At 45.7% G+C, this 12,881-nt stretch overlaps 4 protein-coding genes across 4 annotated transcripts; 3 read left to right on the forward strand and 1 right to left on the reverse strand.

Moving 5' to 3' along the window:
• Window positions 1–600: 600 nt before the first annotated feature.
• Window positions 601–1,404, forward strand: N7481_010408 (uncharacterized protein; the record flags this gene model as incomplete). Its single annotated transcript, XM_057269627.1, has 1 exon — window positions 601–1,404. One exon carries the CDS (start codon window positions 601–603, stop codon window positions 1,402–1,404), a length of 804 nt encoding a protein of 267 aa, XP_057116801.1.
• Window positions 1,405–5,723: 4,319 nt separating this feature from the next.
• Window positions 5,724–6,998, forward strand: N7481_010409 (peptidase protein; the record flags this gene model as incomplete). Its single annotated transcript, XM_057269628.1, has 1 exon — window positions 5,724–6,998. The coding sequence occupies one exon, from the start codon at window positions 5,724–5,726 to the stop codon at window positions 6,996–6,998; it is 1,275 nt and encodes a 424-aa protein (XP_057116802.1).
• A 1,320-nt stretch (window positions 6,999–8,318) lies between these two features.
• Window positions 8,319–9,278, forward strand: N7481_010410 (fungal specific transcription factor domain-containing protein; the record flags this gene model as incomplete). The annotated part of the gene is made up of 1 exon (XM_057269629.1): window positions 8,319–9,278. One exon carries the CDS (start codon window positions 8,319–8,321, stop codon window positions 9,276–9,278), a length of 960 nt encoding a protein of 319 aa, XP_057116803.1.
• A 1,281-nt stretch (window positions 9,279–10,559) lies between these two features.
• Window positions 10,560–12,535, reverse strand: N7481_010411 (uncharacterized protein; the record flags this gene model as incomplete). The annotated part of the gene is made up of 2 exons (XM_057269630.1): window positions 10,560–11,604; window positions 11,670–12,535. The coding sequence occupies 2 exons, from the start codon at window positions 12,533–12,535 to the stop codon at window positions 10,560–10,562; spliced, it is 1,911 nt and encodes a 636-aa protein (XP_057116804.1).
• Window positions 12,536–12,881: the final 346 nt, after the last annotated feature.

The raw sequence follows: 12,881 nt of genomic DNA on the forward strand, positions 1-12,881 counted from the left end.
ACAAGGGCCGACCTAACCAAGATACCCATGTATAGTTCATAGAGATACATAATGCATCAAATCATATAACGAAGCAAGAATAGCTTCTCGGTTCAAAAGATCTCCAGCTTTGTATCGATTATTATTTTCCCTCTTTTTCTTTACATATGCCCTGCCAAAACTAGAACTCATTCTCTGTCTAGGTGGATGCGATTCATGATTGTAGTACTAGTAGTAGACATATTGAATAAACTACGCGTTTTCCCGATCCTTATATTCGCCATCGGTTTCTATATTTCCAAGATCAATGCTAGACTAGAAACTGCCATTTTCAGTCAACACACCTTGCTGACAACACCCAACTTTGAAATACAGTATTCCATAGCGTATATATGATAGATGCCTTCTAGACTAAGGTTTTACTAGGGTATCTTATCCAATTAGTAATTATTATAGCATTCGTCTGTCGTACTATATACTAGTATGAAGCCCAGAACCATGCTCTATAAACAATATATCGCTAATAATGACGTAGTCAATTTATCTCGCTATGTCTTTTCCTCGACATATGGGCAATTCTCCTCACCTCAAGTTACATGTTCCGAGACTTCACGCATAACTATGCATGGTCTTCCAGCGAAAACACCAACATTCCAGTTTTATAGAGAAGAGCAATGCGCTCAAATTCTAGACCAGCAGCTCGACAGATATGAGCGTACTGGGGAAGGACCCTACGTGATCATAACTTCAGTTGATGAACGTTCTTTCCTCGAATGCTTTACTGAGTCTAGACATGATCTTCTACAGAAATCATGTGTGTCTTACGACGAGCAACATTCTATTATCCTTTTAGAGATGGAGTCAAAAGTGCACGCCTCCGCTTGTCATTCTTTTACAGGGATAATTGAAACTTGGGGTTACCAGGCGGAAAGTATCATTATGCCAACAGGATCTGCATCGTTTCGCGGCACTACACGGACAAAACGGGGAGACTGCTCCTGGATGCCAGCTGAAATTCCATCTGGACGCAGCCCGAAATGGCCAACTTTGGCTGTGGAAGTCCAGTGGTCAGAACCAACATCGCATCTAATGGATGACATTCGTTTTTGGCTGGATGATTCAGAGGGAGATGTAAAGATCATGCTCACTATTTCGATCTCCGCTCGTTACACGATAACCATTCAAAGATGGTCTCTACGTTATCCCCAAAATAAATCGAAGCCTCTTCCATTCCCGACCGCAACAGTCCAAATCACCAGGGGCCTCAACAAAACCAGTCAGCCTAGGATCACGGGCAATATAACTATCCCTTTTGAGGAAGTATTCCTTCAGCCGAGACGGCCAACCGAAAGTGACCTAATTCTCTCACGACCTGTTTTGGAACGTATGGCTTCGAAGATTTGGACTGCTCAAGATCAGCAATAGGCTTGCAAGACCTCTGGTGACCCTATACCTATAAACCACTTCATCTTTACGTTCATATGTTTTTCGCTCAGAAACACCACTGTATTCTTACGTTTATTATTATTATCTTTCACTGAGCCAAACCTTGAATGATATTTATACTCAATTTGAAAGTTTGGTTGGCTCTACATCTTAACATTTTCTTTCTATATTTCTCCTAAATCAAAAGTTCCCACAACCACCATTGGAAAGCTGATATCTACAGGTAGAAAAGCAATACTACTACTACTAGAAGATGGATACATAACGCGAGGAGGCAAGCAGGGCTCATAACACTGGCATCTACTTGGTACTGGTTCAGACTTGTTCAAGTTCTTGTGCAGGTGGTTCAACTTCAATTTGAAGTAAGGGTGAAGTGGCATGCTAACCCTGGAAATATACCTAGGTAGCTATATGTAACATATTTCCCATTCAATGTGGGGCTTTCCTATTCTAGGTGCCGCCGCTTTAATGAGGGCACTCAGAATCAGACTCACTGGGTAGATCTCAGTCCGGGCTCAGATTCACTGAGCAGCTCAGAGTAGGTCACGTGGTCAATTAGTAAGGCTCTGAGCATCTCTGAGCGAATAGTTACTAACGTAATTCCCGCCCGAGTGAAACACCCGCCCGAGTGAAACACCCGCCCGAGTGAAACACCCGCCCGAGTGAAACACCTACCCCCATTAGAAAAATTCAAAATCGATTATCTCAACCAACACCTATTAATTCGGCTAAATATAGCGATTTTTACATGTATTAATCTTGTGCCCAATCTCCCTGCACCCACTACACCTAGGCAGAGCCCTAGTACGTGGTGGATCTGCCTGAGCAGGCAATTCGCCCTGCTCGTGCGATACTACCCCATCACCTTCTACTAGCTGGTTTAGCTGTTCAACTAGCTGTAAGCCCTCTTCGACGGTTAGACCCTCTTCGCAGGGTATATGCCTAGTTGACCGATTGCGCTTCTTGATAATTTTCTCGTTCGCCATACGTAAATTCGCATTATCCTGCGCTAGCAACGCAGCGTTGTGAAGCGATAGTGCAGTGCCCTTGATAATTTGATCTAGCATGCTTTTGATTGGGCTTAGAGGGCTACTTAACTGACGGTGTAGTAGATCCTTAAGTATAGATGCTTGTTTTTGTAGCTAAACAATAGTTCTAGGCGTTTTTGGTGTAAATTGGCTAGATCTGCTGCTTGGCCGGCTGCTTAGTAGTGTAGGCGTTTGTAGAGAGATATTAAGCTTTGAAAGTACTCTTTCTGCATTAACTGGTACTAGGCCACTAGCTGTAAAGCTATTCTGAATAATAGCTGGCTTTTGGAAGGCCTCTAGCCGTATATATTGATAGTTCTCCAAGAAATCGTACTTATAGATATGGTTATATCCCCTACGCGCAAGATCGCTGACGAAACGACTATATGCTCTCTTAACTACTGCAAAGCAGCCAATATCTAGTGGCTATAGTAGATATAATGAATACAAAGGCATACAAAGAGGTATAATATTGTTTTCTTTACAGATTTGGTCGAATTAGGGCGTAAGGTGGCTACTATAACCGTCAAGAATCAGTAGGCGAAACTGGCCGCGTACGTGCAAATTTGTTGATGGGATAAAAAGCTTTTATAGCCAATGTAGGCTAATCTTATCAGTGGTCTAGCCGTTATTAGAGACCTTGATTCGCCAATCTTTCAGAAGATTATTGGTAAACCATCCTGTAATAGCTACTTTGTCCTTAAAGATCATATATGGTGGTAGCGAATAGCCATCTGCGTATATTGTTTTGATAGCAGTAACCTATTTACGATTTCCTGGTTGTAATAGATGTCTCCGACCGTAGTATTCTGCCTGCGTTACTACCTTCTGTGAGGATATAAGGCCTATTGTAAAGCCTGTCTTATCAAAGTTATAGATATCCTCCGGTTAAATACCGTTCTTATTAATAACGCGTTGTACGGTAGAAAACCACTCTTGTAGTGATTTTGGGTCTTCGTTTAGTGTGCGCTGGTAGTCGTATCGTACTGAGTAGCGTGTGTGTAGCTTATCATGACGTTGAATAAATTTAGATGGCCAATTCTTGCCAACAGTAGGCGGAGGTTGGCTACCGCGCACAGCCAGTAGGATATTAGCCATTTCTCCTACAGTAGCCGGCCTAGGCGCTGCTCCACGCGCATCCATAGAGAGAATCCACTCAGTAAGCGAATCCTCCTCTAATTGGGTCAATTTATGGCCGTTTGGGCGTATATCAACGCGTGAGGGTAGGCTATTCGCCCGTCGAGACAAGGTAACATGAGATACACCAAATTGCTTCGCAGCTGCGCGAATTGATTTGAATTAACCCTTTTGAATAGCTTGCAAGGCTAATAGAACCCTGCCCTCTTTCTCGGTCGCTTTTTGCCAGGATTCAGTGCGTTTTGGTGGCATGGTAGATGGTTGAAGCATGTAAGTTGGTCAGAACGCGCGATTTCTGGTGGGGTGTTTCACTCGGGCGGGTGTTTCACTCGGGCGGGAATTACGTTAGTGATTGCTCAGTGATTACTCAGAGACTGATCAGAGGCCTGGCGGGGTGCATTCGCCAGGGCTACTACAAGGAGTACAGCTTGGATCAAGAAAATCAGAAGATACCGTCGTTCGCCATTGTATCAGGTCGCAGACACGCTGAAAAGTATCGATATGATAACACTGGAAACCATCAATCCATTCACATTGGCACCATGGGAGGAACGTGTGCAGAGCGATGGTCAGGATTTACCAGAGACACAGATCGAAACGGGTGGATTCATGCGGATCGCGGTCAGCAGTTCGGCGCGGAATGAGGTGATAAGATTTGGCGTGGCGATTGAGAAGCAGCCACATCGGTATCGAAAACCGAGGCTGAAAATGTTCTCCGCCACACTGGGTGCGAGAGCGGAGAGACAGATGGTAGAATGGAACCTCCGAATCTGAATTTGTGCGATTTTGAGGGATTCGTCGGAGGTCTCGATGAAATGTCGGCTGCAAGACATGATGGCTGCGATATCGAGGGCCATTCTCCACGTGGAGTACAAAATAACTCATAAGTCTTGAAAATGAATGACACTGTATGATTTACATGCCTCACCAAGTTAGCTTGCGCATTTACTGTTCAATATATACAGATTTGTGAGGCTTAGGCTGCTTCGGCATGGTATATGAAAATACTTTGTCGCATGCTTGCTCTATTCAATACTTTTTGAGCACCTTCTTTTGAGCACCTTCTTTTGAGCACTTTCTCCATTACAGTAAACTCGACGATATGCTCATCTTTAGTGAAGATAACCTGGAGAAATACAATTTTCATGCTTTTGGAATCGGTATAGCTTCCTTCATGTGACATTCCTGTTTATGTCCAATGTGTATAATTCATGCGGATGCTTTGCATTTTGGGAATTGTCTAGAGATAATTGAAAGTACACAGCTTGGAAGCCCATTTGTTCGTGCTTATGTGCACTACTAAAACCTCCATCAACGCTCTCTGATAATGTATTCAAACTTCAAGATTAAGATTTCCATACTTCCTAAATTTGAATAAATACATCCAGTGTACCTTGACTAACGGTAGTGCATTTTGATTCACTGTATCGGCCAGTCATGAGAATTCGCAAGTCATTACTAGTAACTTACTCCCCAAATCTGCAAGTGTTCCTTGAGATGCCAATTTCTGTGCCACGTGTCGACGAAAACCCTGGAGTGCCGATGGGTTGTCATTCAGCATCCGAATCACCCAGTCATCGTGCGAACATTGGATCAGTCGCAACTCGAGTTTTCTTGGCGTTTGATACAGTATGATCTCTGAAATACATTTGTTTCTACAGAAGGAAGCAGAGGATACTCGAAAATGGCCGATAATTGATGACAAGTAACCATCCTTGAAAATTAAGACGCGGGAGAGCATCATTCCGCTTTCAGCAGGTAGCATTAGGGGCGGGAGCTTACTTTCTCATAGCGACTAATCACATGTCTCCAGTATTTGAGATTTTGATTTCGATAGGTTGGTTATCAATAGGCTATTCTCGGGTACCCGATTACCGCGTTGCTCGAGGGCTCGATAGCTTGGCAGAGTGTTGCCGAAGAAATCTAGCCGAACAAAGCTTACAATTTTTTTTGAGTTATATGTAAATTGAACACCCCCGCACGCCTTACTGTTCACAGTCTAGTTGATGTTGTGTCCATTTATTTTATCCCAACCGTGTGAAACAACCACCGCTCATTATTTTCCGCCGATCGGGACTCGTGGACACTTTTCCAAGCATTTGCTCCATCAAATCCGAACGAAACTGAATCAACATGTCAGAGGGAATTGAGAACAGTTTAATTTCCGCTGTCGATAATCAACAGGCACAGCTTTTGTCGATCACCCAAGAGCTGGTTCAGCAGAATTCCTCAAACCCACCTGGAGATGTCTCTACAGTGGCGACTATAGCAGCTAGGATTATTGGAGAGGTTATTCCTTCAAGCAAAGTCTCCATCTACGAAGCTGCCCCAGGAACTATCAACGTTGTCGCGGTGATACAAGGAAAAATCCCTGGGCATGGAAGGAAGCTAGTCTTTAGCGGACATCTCGACACCTATCCTATTGGGGACGAAGAGAAATGGACGTTTCCACCTCTTGGCGGTGTCATATCCGAGGACGGTACACGTCTTTATGCACGAGGAGCGACAGACATGAAAGGGGGTATTGCGACGTCTATAATTGCAGCGAGTGTTTTGGCGGAGCATAATGAACACTGGAGCGGTGAGATCGTGATTGCGCTAGCAGGAGATGAGGAGACAATGGGTACACTTGGCTCGGGCTATCTTCTAGAGCATGTCAACGCTGTAAGCCAGTGTGATGCCATGATTTGCGGAGATGCCGGTTCCCCAGCCGTGCTGAGAGTTGGAGAAAAAGGTCTGGTTTGGGTGGAGATCAATGCAACAGGAAGCCCCGCACACGGTGCACACGTGCATCGAGGATCCAGTGCCATCGAAAGGCTAATTGGCGCTATTTCGGCTCTGAAAGACCTTGAGAATCTACCAGTACAAAATCCACAGGACGTGGAAGACATCATCACTGAAGCTAAGACAATTTCCGAGCCTCTTGGTGGAGCGGGGGAAGAGAGAACACTCAAAAGAATCACGGTCAACATCGGAACGATCTCCGGTGGGGTTTCAGCCAACCTTGTGGCCCACAAAGCTCAAGCCGAGGCTGATATCCGCTTGCCAATGGCTATCACAGCTTCTCGGCTCGTTGAACACATTCATACTGTGCTGGATCCTCTGGAAGGCATCTCTTTTCAGATAACAAGGCAATATGATCCCTCCTGGACATCCCCTTCACAGGAAATCGTTCGTCATACATTAGCGGCGGCCAGAGCTGTCGTGAGCAACGAGGCAGCACCTGTTATTAATTTGCGAGTTGGAGCATCCGACGCGAGATTGTTTCGACAGAAAGGGATACCATCGGTAATCGTTGGACTCACACCGCACAACATGGGAGGACCGGATGAATACGTTCAGATAGAGGAGCTGTCTCAGGTGGCCAAAATACATACCCTGGCTGCTTGGCGATATCTGAAGGCATAAGCAAGCTCGCTATATGCAGCCATCGACTCAAACAACAAAGTAACAGAACTCATCAGAGTCCTCATCTCGGCTAATGAGGGGTTTATTGGGCGGAATTTGGCGAAAACAAGTAGAGGTGGCAGCTAAGGGGGCTAAAAACAGTTGCATCTATTCTCTCAATATGTGAATTACAAGTGTAGCTCAATTGAGCGCATCAACTCAGCGCTATACCGGGGTATATGAAATCATTCATCCGTGTTTCAGGGCTATTTAACGAGGGTCTCGATGGAAGTCGATACTGGCTCAACATCGTTGACGAGTTCACGGGGTGGATAGAGATAGTTCCAATTCCCGGACGACAAGGATTCGTCATCGAATCACTAATTTTTTTTTCTCGATCATAACGAGTGACATGAGCGAATTTGTCGAAGAATAAGCCTTGGCCGGATCTCTGAGCAAGTGGGAGAAGAGATGAAGTTTATGCTTTTCTCACGGGCTATCCAAGCCGAGGTCACAGGGGTTGACCAACACCAGCAAAATGGGGTTGCCAAAACAGCTTATAAGACAACCTATGATAGATTTGGGCTTACCCTCGCACATGCAAGACTACCCCCTAAATTCTGGCCAGAGTTGCTCGACCCGCAGCGTTTCTCTCAAGTCGGTCGCCGTCATCGAAACTCAACATGACTCCATACCAAGCTTGTTACGGCGATAAGCCTGACCTATGTTTGAGAGAAAAACATTGGCCGTGCTCGTTCAGCAATTGACCATTTCTACATTTCTACATAGCCCAAAACTGAAGTTGAATTTCTCGCTAATTAACACTTTTTACTTTCTAATTTTTCTACCTCCGCAGCCATGCGTTTTCAAGAACGGATTAATCTTCGAGGCTAGAGCTGTTTCTATTTGCAAATCCATCGGTTGAATTTTTGAATGGGTGTCGTTTGAACCTATCGTGTTTGTACTGTTTGCTCATTTGGTGCCCGATTTCGGAGGCGTTATAAAATCCGATGCCTTGACCGCTGAGAAGAAAATCAGATCACCGACGTTAGACTTGTGGATTTGACTCAAACATCAATACTCGTTTCTGGTTCAGTGATTTGTCCCGCTCCACTCCTACCAATCCACTACAGTACTTATTCACTTTCAGGCCATGGAGCGCCTTCCGCCTAATAGAAGACGACACAAAGTGCCACTGGCACGAAGAAAAAGAGTTTCAAAGGCGTATGTAATAAGTTGTCATTACAAATTTCTGTGGTAGCCTAAGCTGATCCACATGCATAGGTGCAATGAGTGTCATATTCGACGCATCAAATGCACAGGCGATAGTCCCTGCAAAACATGTCACACCGCGAACAGACGTTGCGTCTCCCCCCCCCCACGTCCGAGAACGTTACCATCGCTCTAGCGACTTACCAAAGCATGCAGGAGAATGAAAGCTTCCTACAATCATGTCTCAAGGCAGCGGTACCCTCGTTGCGGAAGCGGCAGGAGCTGATGAGAAAAGTGCGTCAAAATGAGGAATTCGACGCGGTCGTTGAACATGCAGAACCCAATTCCCCATCTTTCGACTCAGAGGATCTGATAGACGGAGGCCATTTACTGGCAGACCCAGATGGCCAGAGTAGGTTTATCGGCAGTGCATCAGGTGCTGCTTTCCTGGACCAAATTCGTCATTTCGTCGTTTCTGTCTCACCGCTTCTCGCTGAAACCGATGGAGGGTTTCAACGACCTCAAATCGACGATTCTTTTGGCAAATTATTGGGAATATATCAAACGCACGATTCTCGTACACTTCCCTTGCCACAAGTTGATCCGTACTTTCTCCCGCCGTACGAAGACGCGGTGAGACTGCTTTCGCCCCTGTGCAGCTCTACACAGGCAATGAATGGTGTGCACATATACTTTTGGGGTCCCGTATTGGAGCTACTACAACAAGCTTACTTAACGGAAACACATCAAAGCGGGATTCCAGACTTGGTTACACTTGCAACGCTCAACTCAGCGCTTGCTTTTGCCACTCAGCAAACCGCGGATGCCACATTCGAATCTGCTAGGGCATATTTTGCCCGAGCCATTTTCTTGCTCGGTAGACCGCTAGAAGCCACTACGAAGCGACATATCACATGCCTGCTGTTGCTAGGCTGCTTCCTTTTGGGTGAACACCGAAGGGACGGGGCATATGCATATATACGCATGGCTGGGCATCTTGCGGTTACTTACGGTTTCCATCAAAGTCAAATGACCGGCGAAGCACAAAAACGATTGTTTTGGACAATCTACGCACTGGAAAGGTATTGAAATGATCGACTTCATTATTTTATATATTTGCTCATCGCAAGTACTCCAGAATATTGAGCTGTCTGCTGGGCCGGCCCCCTATGATTAAGGATGACGACATTAGCGTTGCTTTGCCCATAGAGAGCCCGTTAGTATTGGCCCTTGCCATTTGCGTTTTCAGAGTTGAAGCCGATGCTGATGAATTCGCAGAGGTCTCCCTCACCCTGATGGCCTAAGGCTCCATGTGCAGCTCGCTAAAATTGTCGGGCAGGCCGTGGAAAAGATTTATGGCTATGGTGGCAAGGGCTCGCATCCGCCAGAACTGGCTCATATATGGAAATCCCTGGACGCCCTAGAGCAGTGGCGCGCTGGTCTGCCACATTCTTTCGACCTTTCTCTTTGTTCGGTTTCAACATTGAATAGAGACCTGTTGTCTCTCCATATGACTTACAATCATGTAAGCCCCAACTTCCTCCCAGAAAATTTTGTCTTTCAGACCGCCAACAAAATGATGATGGTACTCCGGTCAACACATTACATAACATCAGTTTAACGGTTTTTGTTTAATGCTTTTAGGCAATAATACTTGTCACTAGACAGCCTTTTTTCTTTGCAACCAGGCGGACAGTCGCGCAAAGTTTCGTGAACTCTGCGGAAGTCAACCTCGCAAATGAGAATTTGATTCGTCAGTGCAGTAAAGCTGCGGATCGAAATACGCAACTATTTTGTCAACTCCTTGATGTGGTGGCTACCGAGAATTTATGCCCGGGCACACTTGATTACCACCATGCGTTCAATGCTGCGATAATACTTGAACTTGCTCGATTACTCGACCGAAATACGACTTCAGCTTTTCAAAATAAAGTACAAATCCAATTTACCACTAACACGCTGCAGAGCGCTGCACAAAGGGGAATTGCATTTACTCAAGATTGTTTTATCGTACTTAGAAATTTACACAAGTTTGTTGAGGAATTACTTCGAACATTATCGCGTCTCGGTCAGACTACAAAAGTCAAATCGCCAGAACAACAACGACTGTCGCTTAGTGTATCCCCGCTTAGGGGTCTTGAAGAGCAAACTGGCCTTGATAAGGGATTTGCGATGGGAGATTTTACATTTGAGCATGACGAAATGTTCAGCGAATTTATGACTTGGCTTGATGACCCAATACTTTAAGTACGCTACTTCTCAAGTTGTCAAGGAGAATTGAACAGAAACGAGGGCAATGAAGTCTCTTTGTACATATATTTGGACATCAATCTAAGCCACAGGAACAATCGATCCGAGTTTGACTCAAACTTAATATCTCTCTCGCGACAAGACTGTTTGCATACGATCCCGAAGGAGGGCGGCCCCGATCATACTACCGGGCCAGCTGAACCAAGCTTTGCTTGTACATTCCCCCGTATAACTGTCCACTGCCTCGGAGAAAAGCCCGTCGGAGAACATAGTTCCCTGAATCCTGCCCCACGCATTATCCCTCGCAGCATAGTTACCTATCATTTCTGCAAATACAAGCTCCTGGAAATATCCCAATGGCCATGGCCCCCGGGTATGCACACTGCCCAACCCACCGAAGGGGCCATCCGCATAATATCCCCCGTCATTTCCAACGGATAAGCCAAATTGCATCGTGCGGTGCCAGACACCGGAAATCTCTCCAGTACTTGCGAAGCCCCATTCTCTTGCAAATAACGTGGGGATGTCGTTAGCATCATGATAAAAAACATGCTGCCCTGTTCCGTCGGTAAGATAGGCGAACATGTTTTCCTTGGTCTTCGGGTTTTGGGCCACAAAGTGGCTGATTGTAGCATCAAACGTCTCCTTGGCCAACACTTGCATGCGTGAAGACTGGAGGGTGCCAGAATCACCAAGTATTCTCAAGAGCTCCGACAGCCGTTTGAACATGTACCACACAAGGACATGGCTTGAGAAGTGGAACGGGAATTCCACTGGATCATCCCCGGGTGTCTCATCGGTAGGGAACAGCTTGGATTGAGGGTCTCTTCTCGCAAGTAGGATCTCAATAATAGGGGAAATTGTATTCTCTTCAATGATGCCTCGCACGAAAGTCTCCGAATCTGGAATAAATTCAAAGAAGTCGCAGAGTTCGAGAATGGGATAGCATTGCTGGTCCAATTGAAAAATGGGACCGTCTTTAGGAACTCCATTGGCTAAATAGGATCTATGCCAGAATATATGCGGTCGTTGAGCATCATGAAACACCCAGTTAAGGTGGCTTTTAACCTGGTGGCTAATCTCCCTCCTGTAGTTTTTGGCAGTACATGGGTCGACAACATGGCCCAGTCGTTGGAAAGCTTCAATAAGGAAACGGACTTGCCAGCTGGTTCGTATCTCGGGTTAGTATTGATCCAATGAGAGGGCAAAGCGGAGAAGGATTACACTGACTAATTGTCTCTGTTCCATCCTAAGGGAAGGGCAACATGATCAGTGATTACACATGTGCTGTGCTCAGAAATCGGAATCATGCAGTTTCCAAGAATGTACTCAAGGTTCCCACGAATGATGTTCAATGCTGCGGGGTCTTGCAATTTCCACAGCGGAAAGGAGGGCGGCTCGGAAGACCAAAGGTGTTGTTTAGGCCGAGAGGGATGGCCTTGCACATTGGGATGCAGGGTTAGATAAAACGTGACCGGCAAATCCGGCATGATCATCACCATGGCGGGATATCTTTTTTTGACAGGACCCTGCGGATATGTCTGCTCAGTGTTTTCAGAGATGAGGTTTGTAATACTAGAGCAGTTGGTCCAAAACATGCCTTCAATTCCTGCATCCAGATTAGGATTGCACAAAGAGAAAGTGCTGCCTGTTGCACAGGATCTGAAAACATTCGATGTTTTGGGAAGAGGAATCGGACCTCCTTCCGTCAGTTGGCCGTATGACGCTCGGTTCAAGCTCATTTCCAAGCTCAAAACAACTGGTACTAAAACGCCTTTTGGCAGCGTGGTAGACAAGACCGTTTTTTGTTGGAACTCGCCATTATTAGAAACGGTGGTCACTCTCTGAACTTGGATGCCGTTTTGCGTTTGATAAGATATTTTCAGACGGTCACGCTGTATCGATATTTCCGGGCAGTGCACTGGGCTATCATGAATCTGCAAACCAAAGCCTGGCGTACAGTCTTTGATGAGCTGCATCATTCGGCCTCGGTATGAACGAACATAGGCGGGGTCGTAAAAGCGGTTGCCGTCGAATTGCTCCAAAGGTGAAAGGAGCACGACGCCATGTAGTGGATGGTAAAATCCAAATTGCATTATCTACGATGAGTTTGATATTAGAGCTTGAGAAAAACTGAAAACTGAGAATGAATTACCGTTCCTTCTCGGTCCATGGAAATCATCAAGCCGTTTGAACCCCAGTCGATTGTCTTTAGCCTGTTAACTGCCGTCGAGGCCGGCGAGAAGCTTCCAATGGAACCCATTGCTAGAGCCACGGGAGTCAATGATAGACGGTTACTTTATTGTAATCCCCGAGCTTGAGAGATTTAAAGGAAATCCTTTCGTGAATGAGCAGGTTATAACAAGGCATGCCGTACTGTTCACTGGGCCGATAGCTTCGTCCGAGGGAGGATCATTTTATCCGGCTAGGGTACCGGCCGAG

The sequence above is a fragment of the Penicillium waksmanii genome, assembly GCF_028829765.1.
Source record: "Penicillium waksmanii strain IBT 27052 chromosome Unknown utg000009l:1.0-4314994.0:1.0-4318279.0, whole genome shotgun sequence".
In the NCBI taxonomy this organism is placed as follows: domain Eukaryota; kingdom Fungi; phylum Ascomycota; class Eurotiomycetes; order Eurotiales; family Aspergillaceae; genus Penicillium; species Penicillium waksmanii.